At 60.0% G+C, this 20705-nt stretch overlaps 4 protein-coding genes across 6 annotated transcripts; 3 read left to right on the plus strand and 1 right to left on the minus strand.

Annotated features, from left to right (window-relative positions):
- The first annotated feature begins 798 nt into the window (after window positions 1–798).
- ACOT7 (acyl-CoA thioesterase 7) lies at window positions 799–6654 on the plus strand. Of its 2 annotated transcripts, none has more exons than XM_063417246.1 (9): window positions 799–945; window positions 1605–1722; window positions 2139–2295; window positions 2805–2896; window positions 3031–3145; window positions 4144–4230; window positions 4931–5047; window positions 5240–5424; window positions 6041–6654. In XM_063417246.1, exons 1-9 carry the CDS (start codon window positions 899–901, stop codon window positions 6143–6145), a joined length of 1023 nt encoding a protein of 340 aa, XP_063273316.1. In that variant the 5' UTR covers window positions 799–898; the 3' UTR covers window positions 6146–6654. The 2 variants fall into 2 exon arrangements, with proteins under 2 accessions (XP_063273316.1, XP_063273317.1); XM_063417247.1 differs by lacking the exon at window positions 799–945 and adding an exon at window positions 974–1514.
- A 639-nt stretch (window positions 6655–7293) lies between these two features.
- ICMT (isoprenylcysteine carboxyl methyltransferase) lies at window positions 7294–11064 on the plus strand. The gene is made up of 5 exons (XM_063417250.1): window positions 7294–7563; window positions 7704–7792; window positions 7872–8041; window positions 8703–8920; window positions 9665–11064. Exons 1-5 carry the CDS (start codon window positions 7342–7344, stop codon window positions 9845–9847), a joined length of 882 nt encoding a protein of 293 aa, XP_063273320.1. The 5' UTR covers window positions 7294–7341; the 3' UTR covers window positions 9848–11064.
- A 1079-nt stretch (window positions 11065–12143) lies between these two features.
- RNF207 (ring finger protein 207) lies at window positions 12144–18157 on the minus strand. Its single transcript, XM_063417373.1, has 18 exons — window positions 17226–18157; window positions 16528–16718; window positions 16249–16381; window positions 16031–16175; window positions 15866–15947; window positions 15720–15795; window positions 15511–15636; window positions 15363–15409; window positions 15163–15235; window positions 15021–15089; window positions 14781–14849; window positions 14572–14693; window positions 13348–13537; window positions 13072–13257; window positions 12938–12989; window positions 12732–12849; window positions 12583–12663; window positions 12144–12495 (listed from the first exon to the last, which is right to left on the minus strand). The coding sequence occupies exons 2-18, from the start codon at window positions 16716–16718 to the stop codon at window positions 12333–12335; spliced, it is 1923 nt and encodes a 640-aa protein (XP_063273443.1). The 5' UTR covers window positions 17226–18157; the 3' UTR covers window positions 12144–12332.
- A 43-nt stretch (window positions 18158–18200) lies between these two features.
- On the plus strand, window positions 18201–20703 carry RPL22 (ribosomal protein L22). 2 transcript variants are annotated; one of them, XM_063417374.1, is made up of 4 exons: window positions 18201–18337; window positions 18729–18836; window positions 19480–19604; window positions 20487–20703. In XM_063417374.1, exons 1-4 carry the CDS (start codon window positions 18326–18328, stop codon window positions 20629–20631), a joined length of 390 nt encoding a protein of 129 aa, XP_063273444.1. In that variant the 5' UTR covers window positions 18201–18325; the 3' UTR covers window positions 20632–20703. The 2 variants fall into 2 exon arrangements, with proteins under 2 accessions (XP_063273444.1, XP_063273445.1); XM_063417375.1 differs by having other exon boundaries at window positions 18311–18337; window positions 18732–18836.
- Window positions 20704–20705: the final 2 nt, after the last annotated feature.

The raw sequence follows: 20705 nt of genomic DNA on the forward strand, positions 1-20705 counted from the left end.
GGCACGGCGGGAGGGCCGGTCAGAGGGGGGCGTGGGAGGACAGGCGGGGACCCCCTCCTTCAGGACCGCGGACAGCGCAGGTGCCTCTCGATCAGCACCGAGGACAAGGCAAAGCCGCCTTCCCCGCCTCCTTCCCTGCCTGCCCCCCGCCCTCCCTGCCCGGCCCTCCTCCCTGTCCCGCCGGCGGTTCACAAAGCCGGTAGCGGTATGGAGGGCGGGAGCGCCATGTCCCCACCGGGCGTAGCGCGGCAGGCACCCCGGCTTCTGCACCCCCCTCCTGCCTCCGCCGAGCTGTGCAAGGTGAGAGCTCCGGCATTCCCGGCCACCCGGGCCCGTGGGCTGCCTCGTCTGCCTGCAGACCCTCCTGTTCCTCACGGAGTTGCCGCGCTCGCACCAACGTGGGCCGAGAGCTCGCGTTCGGCGAGACCGTGGGTGCCCGGTACCCCGCGTCCCCCGGGCGGGATCCTTGACCCTCTCCGGACTCTGCATGCGCTCCACTGGCGAGCTGTCACTGCCTGCTCGGGACTGTCGCCACCACCTGACCCAAAATCCCTGGGCGCCCACGGGAACTCTGTTACAACCAGACAGAACCGACGGCGCCGGGAACGCGGGAGGGGAGGGCAGTGCTGCCCGTGCCAACCCGACGACCCTAGCTCCCCACGAGTCCCCGCATTGACAGGCCACTCCTGGGCGCGGCGGGGGGACGCCAGTCCCGGTGGGGTCACAGGACTCGGAGGGCAGCGCCGGTGCCGTCCTTGGCCCCGGCGCTCCGCCCCGCGCGGGGGCGCCGCCCGCCAATGGCGCGGCGGGGCGTGTCCGGGGCGCGGCGGGGCGCGGCGGGGCGTGGCCAAGCGCGGCGGTGCCGCAGCGCCGCTGCGGGTGGGGCGCCGGTGCCGCCATGTCGGAGCCGGGGGCCGCGGGCCCGGCCGCCATCCAGGTGTCCAGGTACGGCCCCGCCGCGGCCGGGGACCCGCGCAGGGCTGGGCAGGGAGGCGGGCGTGCTGAGGGCCGCGGGCGGGTGCCTGTCTGCAACCGAGACGCTGCCCGCCCTGCTGCCGGCATCGGCGGCGCCGCCCGCTTTAGTCACGCTGACAGTGACAGCGGCCGCGGGCAGAGTGCAGCAGCGCCGCGCCCGTGCTCTGTGCTGCAGGGACTGGGAGCGGGCAGGGCTGCCGCGGTTCTCCCGCCTGTGTCTCGAGGCTCCTGGGCGCGGCCGCCCTGAAACAGCAGCTCCTGTCCGGGCCAGCGCGCAGCCGCTGCCTCGGTGCCTCCCGGGCCGTTGTTCGCCGCTGGCAGAAAGCGCGGCTGCTGCCGGGAGGCCGCGTGGAGCACCGGCACGTGGCCGGCTCGGTCTGTGCCGCATCGGGGCCCGGCGGGATGCGGCTCCGCTGAGACGCCGGCTGCCCCACCAGAGGCGCGCTGCTTCCTTCCGCTCCCAGCGGTAATTAGGCGCGGTTTCCATCGCCGCTCACAGGAAGCCGCATGCTAGCAGCGATGGCCCGGCAGCTCAGCCGGTAGGCGATATGCTGCCTCCGGGCAGCCGCACCAGGGCTGGGCTGGGGGCGCGGCAGGGGTTGTGAGCTCTCATGTGCCTCCTTCGGCAGGATTATGCGCCCCGACGATGCCAACATCGCGGGGAATGTCCACGGGGGAACCATCCTGAAGATGATCGAGGAGGCAGGAGCCATCATCAGCACCCGCCACTGCAATTCCCAGGCCGGGGTGAGTAGGTGTCGGAGTAGGTGACTGCCAGCCTCTGGTATGATGACCCTTGACTTGCTGCCATGTCTCAGGGGCAGCAGAACTCCCACACTGAGAGGGTTTGCTCCTGCATGCAAACCACTGATGTCTCTGGCTGCAGCTGGGGCAGGGTAGCTAGAAGCATTCTGCTGAAATTGTGGTTTACCAGCAGAAACATTATTGCTCTTAATATTTCAACTCCTGAGAAAGGCGAGCTGGGGCAACCTGGGTGTTGGTTTCAGATGGGGAAGGAAGCATGGCCAGTGGCTGATAAGGTGGCGGTTGCAGTATCCGAGCTGCACGTGGCATGGCTGATTTGGCGGGCCTCAGGGAGCTGCCAGCTGTGGCCCCGCGTGGCGTGGCTGTGATCACTACCTTGGCTGTGTCACCATCCCCAGGAGCCCTGTGTGGCTGCACTGGCACGGGTGGAGCGGACGGACTTCCTGTCACCGATGTGCATCGGCGAGGTGGCCAACGTCAGTGCTGAGATCACCTACACCTCCCGGCACTCTGTGGAGGTTCAGGTCAACGTCATGTCTGAAAACATTTTAACAGGTGGGTGGCTGCTGGTGGCTGTGTTCCAGAACTCCAGGAATAACAGTGTTAAGCCAAGAGCTTCTAGTGGTGACCCCATCCTCTCCTCTGTCACTGGCAGCATTCGGCAGAGAGGAGATTTAGCGTGTTTATTGACAGAGGTGGAGGTGCAGGGAGGGCTGGTGCTGGGGAGGGATGCCAAGCAGGCTCCCTGGGATTTATGGCTCCATTGTGGTGAAAACCAGCAAAATCTGCTCGTATCTCTTCCTGCCTGATTTGCTGCCTGTGGTTGCCTTTGGCCTGAAAAAGTCCCTTTTCCTGCTGTTGCTGTGACAACCAGTTCCGCTTGCTGGGACACCTTCCCAAACACACATTGTCACATCCGCTACGAGCTAAAGCCTGGCAGCAGCCAGCAGGACAAGGGACCACCACTGCCAGTGGCATTGGTGCTGTGTGCCCAACCCCAGACCAGTGTCAGGTACAGCACTGCTGGCCTTGGCATCATCACCTGCTGCCCCCTTTTCCTCCAGGGGCAAAGAAGGTGACGAACAAGGCGACACTCTGGTATGTGCCGCTGTCCCTGAAGAACGTGAATAAGGTCCTTGAGGTTCCCCCCATCCAGGTAGGACAGCTCACTTGGGTCCCCCAAAACTGGAACTTGTCCTCCCTGTGGAATGACACTAACCTGGCCCTGTTGGCACTCCCAGCTGTGCCAGTGGCTTTGCCAATGCCCTTCTTACCAGCCTTCTATTCCAGTATGCGAGAAAGGAGCAGGAGGATGAGGGGAAGAAGCGTTACGAGGAGCAAAAGCTGGATCGGCTGGAAACTAAGCAGAGAAATGGTGACGTGATCTTACCTATCATCAACCCAGGTAACAGAGGCAGTGTGTAGCCAGTGCAAATTGCCCAACAGTACTGGGAGACCAAACTGATCCCCAGGGCAACTCCAGCCATCCCCTGGGCCCTGTAGCTGCAAGTGAGAATTCTGAAACACCACACCAGGGAGAGGGATGGGATTTTGGAGCCACAGTGTGTGAGTGGATGGGGAGCTGAGTGGATACCTGTGATACCCTGCAGGGGCTGGTGGATGAGATCCTCTCTCCAAAACGCCATTCCTGTATTACTCCTTGCATCCCTTGTGTGCTTGTGTGCAGCCAGAGCTGATTTTGCTCAGCAAGGGGTAAATACAAATGCTGGGGAAGGTGATGGGGAGTGATGCTCAAATGTTTTTTTCTCTTCTGTCCTCCCTGCTTTCAGACAGGCAGACAAAGGGTAAGGCTCAGCAGGCACTGCTGCATGGGTGGTCATCCTGAGGGGGACTTGGCTGCTTTTTCTTCCTCTGAGCTTCTTTAACATCTCTCAGTAGATAGAAAACAGCCACTTCTAAGAGAGGATTTCCTCTGCTGGGAGTCTGGGGGTGTGACTTCTGTCACCTGGAGGCTGTGGTGGGATAGGGGTCACCAGGATGTGCCACGTTTGGGGGCATGGGGGTGAAGGTCTTCCCACCAAGGGGAAAACAGGGGCTCTGTGCAGCAGGGTCTGGGAGGTTCAGCTGAGGGGGGAAGCAGACAGCTGTGTGACCCAGTTCACTCCTGTTTGCTTTCATATTCTTTGAAAACTTGAAAAGAAAGAAATGAGCTGAGCTAGAATAAAGTGAATGGGTGGGGATTAGAGGGAGGTGGCAGCCCATCAGGTGGTGAACAGTCTCTTTTCTTGGAACTTCTCCAGCCTGATTTAACAACTGGTTTCAACAGTTCAGCTTTGCACAAGCCAGCCCCATGTTTTCTTCCTTTGGACAACTTAAGACGGGTGTATGGTGGTGTAGTGGTGCCAGCTGAGCAGCTCTCACCTTGCTTTGCTCTCTAACCAGAGCCACACACTGTTGGCTACAGCCAGTCCAGCCTGATCCACCTGGTGGGCCCATCGGACTGCACACTGCTGGGCTTTGTGCATGGAGGTGAGTGAGCACTGCACTGCAGAGGCTGGGTTGCAGGTCCGGGTGGCTTTTCCCTGGAGCAAAGTGTGGTTGGAGAGTGACTCAGTGTTTTTGGTGGGCTCTGCCTCTGGAGGCACTTTGCACTGACTGTCAGGGTCAGCGTTGCTTTAGCTGGGGCAAAAGCTTTGTCTTTTTCTGTGCTCCAAAAACTCATGTACTCGAACTATAAATCCTACAGTTTTGTCATTGCCTCTGAGATTGCAAATCCTGGAGTAAACATGCACTGTGTGACTGCAATTAGGTGAAGTAATTTCCTCTTGGCTGGCTGGCAGCGCCCATCACCTGCAGGGGTGGCACGTGTGGTGTAAGCCCTGGGAAAGGTGTGCTTGCTGAGGGCTGGGACAACACATACCTAATCCTTAAAAAAACAAAACCAACATGGCTCAGAGCTGTTTCAAGGTTTGTGTGACTGATCTTGCCTTGCAAGGGTGAGGTTTGCTGATAGAAATTAGGGAGAGACAGAGCTGACCTTAATCACAGGTCTGCAAGGATGTTGCCTTTGTATTGATAGTCCTTGTGCTGGTACTGGATTACTGGCTGGGACTTAGTCTCCAGTTCCCCAGCGTAGCTTTGGCCATGCCAAGGCCTTACTGACCTTTGCGTGGTTTTCCTGAAATCCCACTGACTTCCCTGAGACAGGACCCTCTGCTTCCCCTCACAGGTGTCACCATGAAACTCATGGATGAGGTTGCTGGGATTGTGGCTGCCCGTCACTGCAAGACCAACATCGTCACTGCCTCGGTGGATGCCATCAACTTCCACGAGAAGATCAAAAAAGGTACCAAGGGTGGTGGCAGGCACTGTGATCTCCTGTGTTGCCAGACCCTGGCTCCCTTGGGTGCACTCTCAGGACATGCTGATAGAGGAAATTAGTCCCTGTTTGATTTGTCCTGAGCTCTGCTTAAGACACTACTCAAGCATAAAGTGCCAGACCACTAGCTCCCTTCACCAGGCCCTCTCTGTTTCACAGGCTGTGTCATCACTGTCTCAGGACGTATGACATTCACAAGCAATAAGTCCATGGAAATAGAAGTCTTTGTGGATGCTGACCCGTTTGTGGATGAGCCTCGGGAGCGGTACCGTGCTGTCAGCGCCTTCTTCACTTATGTGTCCCTGAGCAGGGAGGGGAAGCCCCTGCCAGTCCCACAACTGCTGGTAAGAGCTGTTCTCTCTGGACTGGGGCCAGTGGGGCCATCACCTCTCCTGTCTCTCCTGGGGCAGAGCCCAGCTGGCCTTTTTGTCCAAAAAATCCTCTTCCCTTGAGTTACTCAGTAGAAAAATATGAGCATGAACAACACTTTCTAGGGCAGGCTTCAGGGTTTTTTTTTTTTTTTTTTGTTTTTTTTTTTTTTTTTTTAATAATTTTGTTTATTTTTTATTTCTTTTGAAAATTGCCAAAGTGGAGGTTAGGGATTTTCTCCTTTCTCATTCCTGAGGACAGGTTGCATGTGGACCCTGCACCAGGGGACCCTAAGTGGCAACAGAGGCCCCCACATCCCTAATTGCTGCTCCCTGTGGTGTCCCCACTATATAGGGGAACTATATTAGTTCCCTTAATCCTGGCAGGGCTTTGCTGATGTGGTGCTCCTGACTGGGGGTATTGGTTAATAGTTGATGTGGCACTTAACGCAGGAGCGCACTGGCTGTCATGTTGTGTGTTTGACGGAGGGCAGCTCTTCCCTCACACTCCTGTGAGGGGAGGCGTGTTTCCCTCCCACACACACTTGCAGCACACTGACACTGCAGCTTTGCCCTCTTTCTGTGGCCTCAGACGGAGACAGAGGATGAGAAGCGTCGCTTCGAGGAAGGGAAGGGCAGGTACCTGCAGACCAAAGCTAAGCGGCAGGCGCAGATGCAGCAGTCTGCCCAGCAGTGACCCGTCTGGCACCCTCGCCACCAGCGCCCGCCAAACATCCAGGTTGTTCCCGTTCGTTTTGTGTCTGGTCCGCGCCAGCCCCACGCCTCCGCCCGCCCCAGCCCGCTGCCGGCGCCGCTGCTTTGCTGCTGATGGGCTCAGCACCGTTGACCTCGTGCTTCAGGTGGCTGAAGCTCCCTGAAAGCCCCCAGGAGTCTTCCCAGGCACTCGCCATCTGCCTCCAGAGCCGCTGTTGCTGTTTGATCCCGTTGGCGACGCTCCCGCCTGTGTCAGAGCCAGGATGGAGGCGCGTGGTGGCTCGAGGGGCGCGTGAGGCTGCGAGTCCTTGTGCTGCTGTGTTTGACTCGCTGGTTTGTCCTACCATGCACACCAAAGCTTTCGTACGTGCCGTGCCGCGCCGGGGCCGCACTGAATGTCTGTGACATCTCTAGGTAGTTCTCTGTGCACATCTAAGTTATTTAAGGAATCCTGTGGCATAAATAAAGTCTGTTTCATTGACTGGAATGAAAGGCTGACGCTTTTATTTCAAACAGCTGTGCTTTTCCTCCCTCCCCCAGATCCGCCCGCGCTCCCCAAGTGGCGCCGGGTGCTCCTGACCTTGTTTTTAACTCTGGCTGTTTTAACGGGACCCTCAGAGCAGTTCCTGGTGGAATGGGTTCTCGGTTTGGGATATTAAACAATAAAATACCTGACAGGAGGTTGTAGTGAGGTGCGAGCTGGTCTCTTGTGCCGTGCCTGCAGCGCGAGGACAGGGGCTAATGGCTTTAGGCTGACTGAGCGAAATTCAGAACAGATCTCAGAAAATCTTTTCCCTGTTCGGCTGCTCAGGCAGCAGGCAGGTGGCGGAGTCACCATGCCTGGAGGTGTTCCACAGCGTCAGCACCTGGTGCTGGGTGATGTGGTTTAGGGGTTACAGTGGCGGGGCCGGGCGGGCGGTAGGACAGGATGATGGCGAAGGTCTCCAACCCCAGTGGCTCCGTGACGGCTCCGTGATGCCTCCGTGACGGCTCCGTGACGTTCCGTGACCGAACCCAAACCAGCCCCAGGAGCCCGGGTCCGCCTCCCAGCACCGGCGGCGGCCGCCGCCCAACTCTCGCGAGAGCGACACCGCTCCTCTGCTACCGCGGCTGCGCGGGGCGGAGCTCTCGCGAGAGCGGCGAGGCCGTTTCCCGGGCGACGCGGGCGGGGCCGCCATCATGGCGGCGGCGGTGGCGCGGAGGGGGCGGCTGGGTCAGGAGGGCCGCGCCAGCCTTTGCTCCTTCCTGCTCGGTGCTTCGGTGGCGGCCCTGCCGCTGCTACTCGGCTCGTCGCCCTCCCTGCTGGCCGCTCCCGGCCTGCGCGGCCGCTTGGCTCTCGCCCTGCACGTGGCGGGCGTGAACGCGGCGCTGCTGCTCATCTATTCGCGGCCGCTGTACAAGGTACGGGGGTGGCCCCGGCGGGCCGCGGGGTGAAGTGCGGCTGTGGAGGGTTCGGTCCCAGTCCCGGGGTGCGCCGGCAGGGATACCCCGGGCCCGGGGAGCGGCGGCGGCAGCGCGTTCTCCCCTCCCTGTGCTTGCAGATCGCCGTCCGGGCCTGTTTCTTGGGCTTCGCCTTCGGCTGCGGGCTGCTGCTGAGCACCGGCCGCTCCGCCTGGCGCCACTTCGGATGGTAAGGGCCGGGCCGGGCAGCCGGGCGGGCGCAGTGCCCCCGGCCCTACTAAACCTGCCCTCCCTCCCTCCCGCCGCAGGTACATGTGCTCCCTCTCCCTTTTTCACTACTCGGAGTATCTGGTGACAGCCATCAACAACCCACGCAGCCTCTCGCTGGACTCCTTTCTACTCAACCACAGCTTCGAGTACAACCTGGCTGCCCTGTCCTCGTGGGTGGAGTTCACGCTGGAGAAGCTCTTCTTCCCAGGTTGGCCACCCTGTCCCTCCCTGGCTCTGCTCAGCTGCACGTGGCTCATCTGGGGTCCATCTGTCTGGTAGCAAAGTGCAGGTGACCCTGAGCTTGCTGCCCCGTGACAGCCCTACAGCAGCTTTGCCATGGTCATAATCCCTCAGTGCTCAAAGCCTCTTGGGCTGGATCTTGGGAGGGCAGGGTGGGAGCGCCCCCGCACTCTGACGTGCCAGGGCAAGGGATGTTTAGCCCTTTCCTGCCTTGGTGGTACAAGAAGGATGTGTCAGGTACACTCAGGCATCGCCTTTTGACAGGAATAAAATCAAGTCATCAAAATCTGTTGCTGGTTGCCCAGTCTGGGGCAAACTGGCTGTGCTTGTCTGTTTATTCGTGGGAGAGGGAAGCTGTTTCCCTTTGTTGTTTTGTAGCAGATTGAGCATGTCCTTGGCTGTGCTTTTTGTTGTCTTTGCTCAACCTCTACAGCTGGGCCCCACGGACTAATCCATGCTAACATCAAGCAGGGTTTGCTGGTTTTATCTCTTTGGTGCAGGATGGCAGCGCATGGCTTCTGCTGTCACACTTTTTGCTTTGAGATGGGGGGCAAAGCCCACTCACTGAGCAGCCCCCTGCACTCCTCAAGACCTGTGCAAACCCGTTGTGCTCCTTCCTGTCCATGCAGAGCTGAAGCAGATCACCTGGCTGAGCACCGTGGGGCTGCTGATGGTGATCTTCGGGGACTGCCTGAGGAAGGCAGCCATGCTTACAGCCGGCTCCAACTTCAACCACATCGTTCAGAACGAGAAATCTGACACCCACACTTTGGTGACAGGCGGGGTGTACGGGTGGTTCCGGCACCCGTCCTACGTGGGATGGTTTTACTGGAGTATTGGAACACAGGTACTGTATCCAGCGTGCTCAGATTCTTTCGTGTCATGACCCCAGTCTTTGCTCTCAGTGCTGTCTATGCTGTGATGGGGTGCAGACAGCACCTGGTGCAGAGCATGGATTCTGCTGCCTCCCACTGGCACACAGGAAATCAGTAATCCCTGAGTGCACTGTTCCATGTGATCTTTGGGAAGTTCCTGTTCCCTTAATTTTCTCTGTGCAGTAAGGAGAGGTGATGGAGCTGGGGTTTTGACCCACAACTCCCTTGGAGACTTGGGGTATGATTTGCTGCTGGTCTGAAGCTGGTGGCCAGAGTTTTCTGTATCCCTGTGGTCAAAATGCCTTCCATGAGTGGTCAGACTCAACCTGGCTCCTGCCAAACACCAGTCCTGCACTTGAGGGCAGGGAAACTCCCTGACTAGAGGGTCAGCTCTGGCCAGCTGTGACTGAGCCGTAGCTCAGTGCTGCTGCAGCTGTGTGTTCTTATGGCTGGCTGGGCACTAGCATTGAATTGTGTTTCTCTGGAGAGAGTGCATGAAGTTTGCACATAGAGTTTTTGAGAGCTGGGGCAGTGAAGCTAGTGCTGCCTGTGCACTGCTTTCTTCATCCTGGGGAGAAACTAGTGCTTATGAAGTTTCACAGGGAGTTCTGGGGTCTTTTCTTTTTCTGTGTCAATGTTACTGGAGGGGGATGAGCTGTGGGGCTGGAGCAGCCTTGGGTTCTCGAGGGGATGCTCACCAGCAGCATCTGTTCCAGGTGTTGCTCTGCAATCCCATCTGTGTGGTGGGCTACGCACTGGCGTCCTGGCGCTTCTTCAGGGAGCGGATTGAGGAGGAGGAGATCACACTCATTCACTTCTTTGGAGAAGAGTACCTGGAGTACAAAAGGAAGGTGCCATCGGGTCTCCCTTTTATTAAAGGAGTCAAATTGGAACTGTAACATGGGCGAAAACCAGACTGGATGAGCAGACACACAGCTCCTGCTGCGCCCAGTGCCTGTGTGGCATTGGCATCAGGAGGTGTCTGTTGGTATTTCCTGGCCACCCAGGAGGAGCTGGTGGAGGGCTGTGGCGTTGGGCAGCCTCTGGGCCGCTTGCAGATCAGAAGCTCATTCCTCCTCCTTGAGATCAGTCCTTCATCGCACATTCAGGGATCTTCCAGATAACTTAGCCTGTGGTGACACTAAAGAGAATGAATGCTACCTGCAGCAGCGGAATCGTCTTGGAACGCCTCTGGAACTGATTCTACCAGAAAACAGCACTGCCCTCCTGGCTCTGTGCGGGGAAGGCACTGGGCAGCAGATTGTTCCTGTTGCGTAATTCGATTTTAAAGCTTTCTGACCTCGTGAGCCCAGTGACACGGCTTTAATCTCCTCGGGCCAAACTCCTTGAGCTGGCGCTGGGGCAGCTGTGGGAGCAGCCTCTGGCTCTGCCTGCCCTCGGAGTGCCAGAGTGCTGGCAGCACGGCACCACTCAGTTCTCTCTAGGCCTTGGGGTCTGCAGGGAGGGTTCTGCTTCTCCCTTTGTGCTGCTGGATCTGAACACCTCTGGGTTCACTCCTCCTCCCTTGGATGCTGCTGCGGATGCAGTGTCACTGCTCCAGCCGCTGCCTCCCGCTGCCACCTCTGTTCCTTCTTCCTGCTTCCAAATCGCGCTGCTTCCTATCCTGCCGGGCTGCCTCCGTCTTGCGGAGATCCCAGGATTTTGGGTTGTGAAAAAACCACAGCTGCCAGGCTTGCTAAGGGCTTTAGTCCCTGAGATTCTCCCCTGCTCTTTTGGGCAAAAGCTGTGATGTCAGGGCAAGTAGGAGATGCTTCTAGGGAAATCTCCAACCAGGAGAAGAGTTGGGCTAGCTAATGCTCTTTTATAGTAACCATTTGGAAATGGTTCCCACTGAGCTGTGTGGTATAATTTTGTTGTTATATACCAAAGAGGTTCATTGTTTTCCTGAGTTCTACATTATTCTTCCTTACTGGAATGGAAATGACTTGCTTTTCAGTTCATGCTTGGAGCTTGTGGTGTTCCATGGCGAAGGTGCTGTGGTACGGCTCAGGAAGGGGCACTTGGTGAAAATGGCTTGGGTTTGGGTTTAGGTTTTCTTTTTTTATTAAAAAAAAAAAGAGAGAAAACATTGCCAACTTCTGTCTGGTTATTTGAAGGTCTCGAGGTGCTGGTGGCATCATGGAAACTGGAATTCTTTGTAATTCCTGGTGAGTTCTCAGAACTCACCAGCACTGCATGGAGGCACAGTTGTGACTCACTGAGTTGTGAGGCTGTGCAGCCACAGGGATGAGGCTGCCCCTGACCCTAGCCATAACCCCGACCCTCCGTTGCTCCTTGCTGATCTTTTGCAGAGTCCATCCTCCACAGAGTTTACTTGATCACAGAGCATCTGCCTGATGCCCTTGCTAGTGACTTGTCCTTTGCTGAGCGAGATTTTGGCTTGGGAGAAAAGAATAAAGGTGAAATCTCAACCTGGAGAGTGCTGGTCTCTGATGGGCACTCAGACGCTCCCACTTGGGCTGTTCCTGTCTCAGGGAAGCTCAGGGAAGCACTGGTTGCAGCCAGTGGTGCTTCAAGCAGGTTAATGTGTAACTAATTTTTATGTTGGTAATAATGTTCCTGCTGTGCGCTTAAACAAGGCAACTTTGAAACAAGCAGTTGTTACTTGGCAGCAGCTGTTTGGCAACAGAAACAAAGCCTCATTCCCAGATTATTCTTCATAGTAAATGCACCTTGATGCTAATTTCACAAGTGCTGGTTCCAGCTGTGCAGGGTCTGTCTAAGGATGCGATTGTACCGAAACAAAAGGATAAACTTCACCCTAAGCAAAACCTTCAGTGTCTCTTGATGCTTTTGAGACCTCTTAACCTTTTCCCAAATCCTGTGACCAGAAGCTCTGTGAGGAGACAGCAGCTTACTGGGTGTGGGGAAGGCATGTGAAGTTTTAGGGAAAAGCTGGAGTAATCTGTGAAACCCTGCCCTCTGTGCCACAGCAGTCAGTGAGTTCTTAGTTCCCACATGTGGGAACCTCTAAGCAGCTGTTCCTGGCACCCAGCCCACTTTGGTGCATGGCAACCTGGCACTTCACAGGATGCTTCATCACCTGCCCATGTACCCCTGGCCCTGCCCTGCACTGGGAGTTATTTTCTTAGGAGCAGCTGGACACCCTGAGCCAGCAGATCCCTTTTGTCAGCACTGCAGAACCACGCAGACATGGACAACTGCACCCTTTTATTTCACTCTGACACACGCAAGGGACAGCACAAAGAGTTTTTCAGAAGCAAGTCCACCTGGGGCCTTGTGCTGCAGACATGGCTGTCTGGGCTGTTTCCTACCCTGGCTTGTGGCAGTGGGCAGGAGGAGCTGTCAGTGACAGGGGCATGGTTGTGCCCAGCAGCTCTGCCACGTGCCCAGCACTGGACTCTATGGTACCAGCTCTTTCGGGGTAGCACTCTCTGTTCCACTCTTCTGCTGGCCCCTGCAGCAGTCTTTGCTTTTTGGGGAAGGGTCTCCAGGGCTGTCCCTTGGCATGAAGCCCTCAGTGGGGCTGGCTGAAGCCCCCTTGTTGCTGCCAGGTGAGGCATCCCTGAGGAAGGGAAGGCACCTTGACAGGGTCACTGTCTGGGAAAGGACATGGGAGGAACTTGGTGCTCAGGTACTTGCTGTCACCTACCTTGGCACCACTTCACTATTGTCACAGATGTTGAGCAGCATCTGGGCCTGTTCTTCTTTGGGCTCCTGGGGCTCCTGCAGCCTGTGGCGGGATGGGTGTGAGCCATGGGCTTTGTCCCCCCTGGCCCTGAAAGCCCCTGCACCTCTCACCTGGGCTCCAGCCGCTCCTTCACTTTGGCGATGGAGCGGACGTAGGGCGCAATCTGCTTGGTGATGGTGCTCAGGCAGCTGTTCTCCTGCCGCAGCTGCAGCAAGTCATGGAGCTGGGCTGGGGGCGAGAGGAGTGGGCTGGAACATGGCCACCCCCACACTGCAGGCACAGGGGGCATGGGGAGGGAGCTCAGGGTCACCAGTACCTTCATAGATCTCCTGCTCATTTGCTACCCGCTGGTAGGTCTCCTCCCAAACCTGGAAGGAAGAGTGGGAGCTGGCCAGTCTGCGGTGGTACGGCACAGAGGGGCCCTGCTCTGCCAGGATGTGCCAGCTGTACCTCCTCGAAGACGCTGCGCATCATCTCCACCGCAGAGTAGTGAGCTGCGATCTGCACGTCCATCTGCAGCGACTTCTGCAGGATCTCGCTCATGATCTCCGACTTGATGAGTGAGTGGTGCTTGGTGAGGTCACGGTGCAGCTCCTGCACCTGGTCCTTCAGGCCCTGGATCTCCATCTGCAGCATCTGTGGGAACCAGGGGGCACAGCCACGTGAGCAGCACCTACCTGTCCCATCCCATCCCCATCCCATCCCGCTCTGACCCACGCTCCCTACCCGGTAGGTGTTCTCGTAGTTGCGGCAGTGCTCAGCGAAGGGGGTCTCGCGGCCCTCGGCCAGCAGCACCTTGGTGCTGATGTACCGGTGCATCGTTGGCTTCTTCACCATAGGGCCGGTGGACATTTTGTCACTGGTGGAGGGGCAGCTGGGCACCATGAGGGTCTTGGAGCATTGGCCACCGGGGAGCCTGCATGGAGAGGTGATAGTGACATGCTGCAGGTGAGCAGCAGTGGGGGTGAGGTGCCAGGGACCATGCTGCCAGCTCAGCCCCACCGCCCCTTGGCTCTGGTGAACCTGGGGATGCAGCAGTCCCACATGTCCCTTCCCTCACCCGAGCACAGGGATTCAGTCAGAGGTGCCTTATGGTGTCCCAAAAATCAGATTTCTGTAGGCTGCTCTCCCAGTTGCTGCAGTTTTGGAGCCAGCTATGGCAGTGAGAAGCCAGGAGCTGGGCTCGGCACCCTCCAATTTCTAAAGGGCGGATACAGCTCTCTCCCTCACCGCTGGTATCTCCTGGCCCCTTGGCAGGCACTACTGCCCCTGTATTTCCCCCATCCCGTGGTCTCCCCGTGCTAATCACCACCACCATTGGTCCTACCGTGCAACGCCGTGCTCCCCCCGCCTGTGCTGGGGCCAGCAGCCCCCAGGAGCTCAGCCACCCTGCAGTGCCAAGCCTGGCTGGGGGCGAGGAGCGGACCCCATGGGGTGGCAGTGCCTGTTTGTCCTCTCTGGCTGGGAGGGCCTGGCAGGGCCAGTGCTTCCGTGACATCAACAGGCCTAAATATATCCCTGGTGAAGAATGGCTGAGCACTTCCCTGAAATTCTGATAAAAATAGTGGCGGGCAAAGAGGTGGCACCACGGGCATGTGGGTGAGCAGGAGCTGGCCCAGGTGGAGCACCCATGGAGAGGGGGCAGAGCCCTCTGGGGAGTGTGGCAGGGGCCAGGCTGGGGAACAGAATGAGGCTCAACCAGGCCCCCCCAGCTGCCAGCCCTGCTGCTGCCTGCCCCTCTGCTGCTCGCCCCACTTCCCAGAAGTGTCACTTGAAGCCTGTTGTTCATCAGTGCAGCTGTGCCTGTGCTGTCCTGGTACCACTGCTGAGGTGACAGGCTCAAGGGCAGGGCCAAGCTTGGCATGGTGAGATGGTGAGGGGAATATGCAGTGTGGCACGTGCTGGGGACACAGTAGCACATGTGCCTTGGGTGCAATCCTAGCACCTCACATGTTTGTGCCAGTGATGCCAGGACCGATGCCACCAGCGCTGCCCACCATGGAGCGGCGGGGGCTGAGCATCAGGAGGGGCTCCAGGCAGCGGGCGAACTCTGCCCGGTACTCGCTGTTGATCTGGGGGGCAAGAGAGGAGACTGTGACTGGGGCTGGAGCAGAGCTGGCATTTGGCACTGCCCACAGGCTCTGCAGGCAGGGCTCTACCTTGCTGGTCTGGGCCGGCCGCAGGCGGTGTGGCAGCTTGACGATCCTCTGCAGCCTCTCCATCAGTTGCTGAAAGGCAGCGAGGAAGCAGGGTGAGGGGTGCCCAGCAGGGTGAGGGGTGCCCAGCAGGGTGAGGGGTGCCGAGCATCTTCCCCCTGAGCTCAGCATCTTCCCCCTGAGCTCAGCACTGCTGCAGGATGTTCTGACCACCCCGCAGTGCTGAGCAACAGCAACACTCACATAGCCCAGGTCCAGGAACTCGGCTTTGTTGGCAGAGCTCAGAAAGGCCGAGCAGGTCACCAGGTGGACCTGTGTGTGTGGAGGGGGTTTGTCACTGCCTGGCTTTGGTGTCAGGATGTCCCTGCCTGTTGGGAGGCCCTACCTGCAGAGTGGGCAGCAGGGAAGCAAGGTGGGCCAGCTGCTCCTTGAATGCCTTCTCCTTTTCTTCGTGCTGGCTGCAGCAGAGCGGGGCATGGCACAACCTTTGCAAGACCCCAGGGAGCCATCCAGCCCCAGGCATCCCAAAACACCTCAGGAAAGGGGGGACAGCCCTCGGACAGGGCTCAGCCTGTGGTTCCTCACCTCTGCACAGCTTTCAGGAGTGTCTTTTTCCTCTCAGAGAGCTGCTCCTGTAAATGCACAGCCACCCTGCAGCCACCCCAGTCCCCTCCCACCACCCTGCCTCCATCCCACGGGCACAGGGCTCGAAGTGCAGGTGGCTGCCTCGCACCTGCATGCGGCTGAAGAGGGAGTTGATGGCCGCCTCCTCCTCGCTGGCACTGTTGCGAACCTCCTCGATCATGGCCTTGAGCAGGACGATGGCCTCGCGTGTGGAGGTCTGCAGTTCCTTCACAGCCTGCCCGGGGTGGCGTGGCGGCTGCAGTGCAGCAGACAGCACTGCGCCCCCACGCCACCCCCACTCCCCCCGGCCCTGCCCACCATCACCGCCTGGTCCAGCCGCTGGCAGCCCTGCATGTACGCAGTCTCAATGTCGATGCAGTGTGCCCGGCTCTCCCTGCAGGCACAGGCATCAGGGGAAGGCACAGAATGGGGCACGCGGCAAGCGTGGGGATGGGAATACTCACCCCTGCATATCCCTGAAGCAGTTGATGCAGAGCATGGACTTCTTCTCGGTGGAGAACATGATGTAGGGCTCCTCATGCAGTGCTGCAGGGGACAGGGACATGGGGTAGCCTGGCATGGTGCAGTGCAACATAGCACGGTATGGGGCAGCCTGGTGTGGCACTCACGGCACTTCTTATGGATGTCTTTGGTACGCTTGGAGAGGGAGACGATTTCGTGGCGGGTGAACATCCTGGCACGGTGGGTCTCCTCACGGCATGGGGCACAGAGGGGCTGCCCACAGGTGTTGCAGAAGTACATGGTATCCAGCTCCTGTGTGAGGGGACATAGCTGGTGGCAGGCATGGCCCTGGTAGAGGTCCCCTACTCACCCCTCCTGTCCTCACCGCCTTGGTGCAGCACCGGTCACAGTTGGCACACTGCACATCCTCCTCGCTGTCGGCTGAGCTGTCCACCAGGAACTGCAGGAGCCGGTCCACAGGGGGCAGCCCCGTGCCTCCCCTCACCACTGAGGGGTGCCTGCGGGGATGAGATGGGGACAAGGATAGGGACACCCACCCGGGCCAGCGGAGCAGCTTTGGGGATGCAGGCAGCAGTGCTGTGCTAAGCTGCCAGCCCTGTGCTGTGCCCCAATCCTGGTGTGCCCAGGCAGCGCTGTCCCTTACCCGCAGAGGGGGCAACGCAGGCGGCCATCGCTGGCACGGCCTCGCAGGCAGCTGGCACAGAAGTTGTGGTAGCAGTCGAGCAGGCAGGGGTGCTGGTAGGGCTCGTGGCAGAGCAGGCACACCAGCGGGTGGCAGTTGGCCTTCTCCAGCTCCGAGCAACTCCCCAGTGGGGAGAAAATGCCACCTGCCATCTGTGGGGTTGAGAGCCAAGTCCTGTGCCCAGGGACCCCATGTAGCACCAGTTTGTGAGAGCACTGTGGCTGCCACAGAAAGGACGAATCCTTCCCCAGGGCCCGCGAGCTGCTGACTATTTTTAGGTTATGAGCTGCGTGGCACGAGGCTGCCCCCAGCGTGCCCCTTCCCCTGGTATTACAGGCAGGGGGCTGTAGCACTGGGTTGGATGGTCCCTACAGCAAAGTGTCCCCTTGGTGTGTGTCCCCCAAAGCAGGAGCATCCCCTGAGATGGGCTGTCCCCTGTAAAGGAGCATCCCCTGCAGCAGAGCATCCCCCAAGGACAGGGGTGGGGGTTCCTCCAGGACAGGGTGTCCCCCCGGAGGAAGCATTCCCAAGGATGGGGTGTCCCCTGCCCAGGGATGTTCCCTAAGGTGGCAGCCTGGCAGTGAAGGCAGCCAGGTGCCCCACATGCCCAGAGTCCCCGTTCTGTGCACAGGTTTGTCCTGGCCAGGTGAAGGCTTTACCTCTCCCTGTCTGTAAGTCGGGGGATCCGAGCCGAGCTGTGCTGCTGCTCACCGTGTGCCGGCAGGAACGAGAGCGATGCCGAGGCGGCAGGGCCCGGCAGACCCTGTGACGTGGGGCCCCCTGGCACTGCCGATCGGCCACGCCACGACCCAAAAATAGCCCCGTGCGCTCCTCGGGGCCCTGCGGCGGGGACGGCCCTCGGCGTGTGGGGACACGGGACTGCGTAGCCACTCAGGCTGCGGGGACATGGGCATCTGCATGGCCTGGTGACAGCCCGCAGGAGGTGCGGGGGTCACCTTGTGTACAGCGAGGGTCCCTCTGTGCACAGTGAGAGCCACAGGGTGCGGGGTCACCCAGTAAGGACCGAGACTCCCCGCGGTGCTGGGTCACCCCGGGTGCAGTGAGGCTCCCCGTGGTGCCGGGGAGTCACCCGGGGCGCAGTGAGAAGCCCCGGGGTGTGGGTTAACTCCGTGCAAAGTGAGGAGCCACAGAGTGCGGTGTCACTCCCTGCACAGTGAGGCTCCCGGGGCTCGGGGGTCACCCCGTGCCGGGTGAGGCTCCCGGGGCTCGGGGGTCACCCCGTGCCGGGTGAGGCTCCCGGGGCTCGGGGGTCACCCCGTGCTCGGTGAGGCTCCCGGGGTTCGGGGGTCACCCCGTGCCGGGTGAGGCTCCCGGGGCTCGGGGGTCACCCCGTGCCCGGTGAGGCTCCCGGGGTTCGGGGGTCACCCCGTGCCCGGTGAGGCTCCCGGGGCTCGGGGGTCACTCCGTGCCCGGTGAGGCTCCCGGGTCCCCCCGAGGGCGGTGCGGGGCGCAGGGCACGCGCGCTCCACGTGCCGCTCCCCGCGCTCCCGAGGCTCCGCCCCCCGCTCCCGGCCACACCGGCCAGGAGCGCCCACAGACCACGCCCCCCCCCCCGGCCCCGCCCACAGCCCGGCCCCCGAGCTCGCCCCGCCCCGCCAGGCATCACTGTCCGCTCGCAGACGCCCCGCGCGGGTGGGACCGGAAGCGATCGACGCCGTCGGCACTCTTGGGACGGACCGAGCGTGGTTGTGCGCAGGCGCGCCGCGCGCGCTCCCTTTCTGCCTCGCGCGGAGCCGCCATGGCGCCCGCGGTGAGTGAGCGCGGGACCGGCACCGGCCGCCGCCTCCCCGAGCCTCCCCCCGCCGCCACCGCGACAGCCCCCGCCCCGCCCCGAGCCCCCGGCACCCCCTGCAGCCCCGCCGCCTGCCCGCGCCCGCTCTTCTCCGCGTGCGGCCGGGCCCGGCCCGCGCCTTCCCGGGGCCCCACGCGATGCCCGCCGCCCATCCGGATCGTGGAGGCGGGCGGCGGGCGAGCCCCGTTCCCACCGTGCTGTTCCCGATCTCGATCTATGCCTGGGCCCTTCCCCTCTCCGCCAGCTTGGAGCTCGGCCCGGCCCTTCCCTGCTGCCCGGGGTCGGTCCCTCACGGCGCTCCTCCTCCCTTTCTCTCTCTCACTCCCCCTCACTCTCTTTCTCCCTACAGCAGAAGAAGCCTGCGGCGAAAGGTGGCAAGAAGAAGAAGCAAGTTCTGAAATTCACGCTGGACTGCACGCACCCCGTCGAGGATGGAATCATGGACGCCGCCAACTTCGTGAGTTCGGGGCCTCCCCGGGAGCCGTGATAGCTCCGCCGCCCTCGGGGCCCTTCGCAGGGTGATGCTCGATTCCCAGCGGCCCCGAACATCCTCTCCTATCCCGCGGCTCTGCCCTGCTCTCTTGGGGCTGTCCCATGGGCAGAAGAGCCAGGGGTGCTGGGGCTGAGGATGAGGCTGGGTTTGGGACACTTTGTAGTTAAAGCACAAGCATTGTCTTTGTCTGTGGACAATTTTCCTGTCCGTCTCTGCTAGGTGAATTAGTTTCATGGCAGGGATGTAGCGAGACCAGGGATGCTGCAGTTTGGGTCATGAACCTATGCCTGTCCAAACCATTCTCCAGCATAGGCCTGGGCAAGGCTGGGACTGAGGGGAGCTCAGAGGAGCTGAACCCCACTGAGTGTCCCCTTGGAGGGCAGGGAACATCCCCATCACACCAGTCCGATATGTTCAGGCCTGAGCACCTCACCCAGATGTGGCTTCGATGGGGTGGATTGGCCTGGCCTGAGGAAGGGGCTGTCCCCTGCTCTCCCAGGCTGTGGGGGCACTGGTGTTTGTTCCTCAACTCCAGAGCAGCAGGCACAAGCCAGCCTGTGGCGCTGTGTGTGGCGGGCCCTGGCTCACGGCTGTGTCCCTCCCGCAGGAGCAGTTTCTGCAGGAACGGATCAAGGTGAACGGCAAAGCAGGAAACCTGGGTGGGGGCGTGGTGACCATCGAGAGGAGCAAGAGCAAGATCACGGTCACATCAGAGGTGCCATTCTCCAAGAGGTGAGGTGGAGCAGGCCCCAGTCCCACCGGGGCCCCTTGGTCAGTGCAGCCACAGATTGCCCTTGGCAGGGGATGACCACTGTACACTGCGAGCCTGTGGGCAGGAGGGGCTGGCAGGGAAGAGATTTCTCAGTCCAGGAATTTGTGCTACCTGGCACTCACTGAGTGGCTGCTCTTCCCAAGTGATCTGTGTGAGAGGAAGATGGCTGGGCTGGGCAGTGAGGGGACCTGCAGCCAAAAGGTGAGAGTGGAGAATTTAGGGGTATCTGCAGCCAAGGTCTCTCAGGTTATTGCCGTCATCTTGTGGGGCTTTGGTCCTCCGTGGGCCAGCATCGGCGAAATGTGGTTGTGCCCAGGTGTCCCAGAGTGTTCCCTTCGTCCCGTGGTGCTCTGGCCCTCTGCCCGCTGCTCCTGGCTGCCTGTCCTTGGGCTGGCATCGGCAGACCGGGGTTATGCCACGGCAGAGGTGGCTCGAGAGCTGGCAGAGTGGTGGGAAAAACAGAGCTGTGTGGGCGATGGGCGTGCCCTGCCCTGTGAGCACCCGCCTCTCTCCCAACGCTGTTGCTCCACGTCGGTGCCACACCTGGCACATCCCAGCAGCGGATATTCACCACCCCAGTGGAGATTCCCTCTGCGGTGGGTACAAGGCACTGGGGTCACAGCCTTGTTGGGGCAAGAGTGGTCTCCTGTCATGGCATTGTGGAGTGATTGCCCTGTTTGCAGTGTTTCCTGGCAGGAGCTTTGCTAGAAGGTGGCCGGTGGGATATATTGGTCCTTCTAGAGGTGGGAACCCACGGGAATGAGGATTTATTGGCCAAAATGCCACTTTGGGGACTGGCAGGGGATAGAGGGGCACCAGTGTCAGCCATGCCTTTCCCACAGGTACCTCAAGTACCTGACCAAGAAGTACCTGAAGAAGAACAACTTGCGGGACTGGCTGCGCGTGGTGGCCAACAGCAAGGAGAGCTACGAGCTGCGCTACTTCCAGATCAACCAGGATGAGGAGGAGGAGGAGGAAGAAGATTGAGCCCCGCCGCCGCTGACGGCCATTTTGTACAGTTTCGCTTTTCTGGAATAAACAGCGGCAGAGTTGTTCATAGC

The sequence above is a fragment of the Prinia subflava genome, chromosome 21 (assembly GCF_021018805.1).
Source record: "Prinia subflava isolate CZ2003 ecotype Zambia chromosome 21, Cam_Psub_1.2, whole genome shotgun sequence".
NCBI lineage: Eukaryota > Metazoa > Chordata > Aves > Passeriformes > Cisticolidae > Prinia > Prinia subflava.

Bases quoted from the DNA above. Each gene is read 5' to 3' on its own strand.
- ACOT7 (XM_063417246.1), top strand. From the start codon at position 899: ATGTCGGAGCCGGGGGCCGCGGGCCCGGCCGCCATCCAGGTGTCCAG. The intron at 2,897-3,030 runs GTAGGACAGCTC...CTTCTATTCCAG, and splicing joins TTGAGGTTCCCCCCATCCAG to TATGCGAGAAAGGAGCAGGA. The intron at 3,146-4,143 runs GTAACAGAGGCA...CTCTCTAACCAG, and splicing joins CTTACCTATCATCAACCCAG to AGCCACACACTGTTGGCTAC.
- ICMT (XM_063417250.1), top strand. From the start codon at position 7,342: ATGGCGGCGGCGGTGGCGCGGAGGGGGCGGCTGGGTCAGGAGGGCCGC. The intron at 8,042-8,702 runs GTTGGCCACCCT...CTGTCCATGCAG, and splicing joins GGAGAAGCTCTTCTTCCCAG to AGCTGAAGCAGATCACCTGG. The intron at 8,921-9,664 runs GTACTGTATCCA...CATCTGTTCCAG, and splicing joins ACTGGAGTATTGGAACACAG to GTGTTGCTCTGCAATCCCAT.
- RNF207 (XM_063417373.1), bottom strand. From the start codon at position 16,718: ATGGCAGGTGGCATTTTCTCCCCACTGGGGAGTTGCTCGGAGCTGGAG. The intron at 16,176-16,248 runs GTGAGGACAGGA...CCCCTCACACAG, and splicing joins ACCGGTGCTGCACCAAGGCG to GAGCTGGATACCATGTACTT. The intron at 15,236-15,362 runs GTGAGGAACCAC...GCTCTGCTGCAG, and splicing joins CTCCTGAAAGCTGTGCAGAG to CCAGCACGAAGAAAAGGAGA.
- RPL22 (XM_063417374.1), top strand. The intron at 18,837-19,479 runs GTGAGTTCGGGG...TCCCTCCCGCAG, and splicing joins TCATGGACGCCGCCAACTTC to GAGCAGTTTCTGCAGGAACG. The intron at 19,605-20,486 runs GTGAGGTGGAGC...CCTTTCCCACAG, and splicing joins GAGGTGCCATTCTCCAAGAG to GTACCTCAAGTACCTGACCA.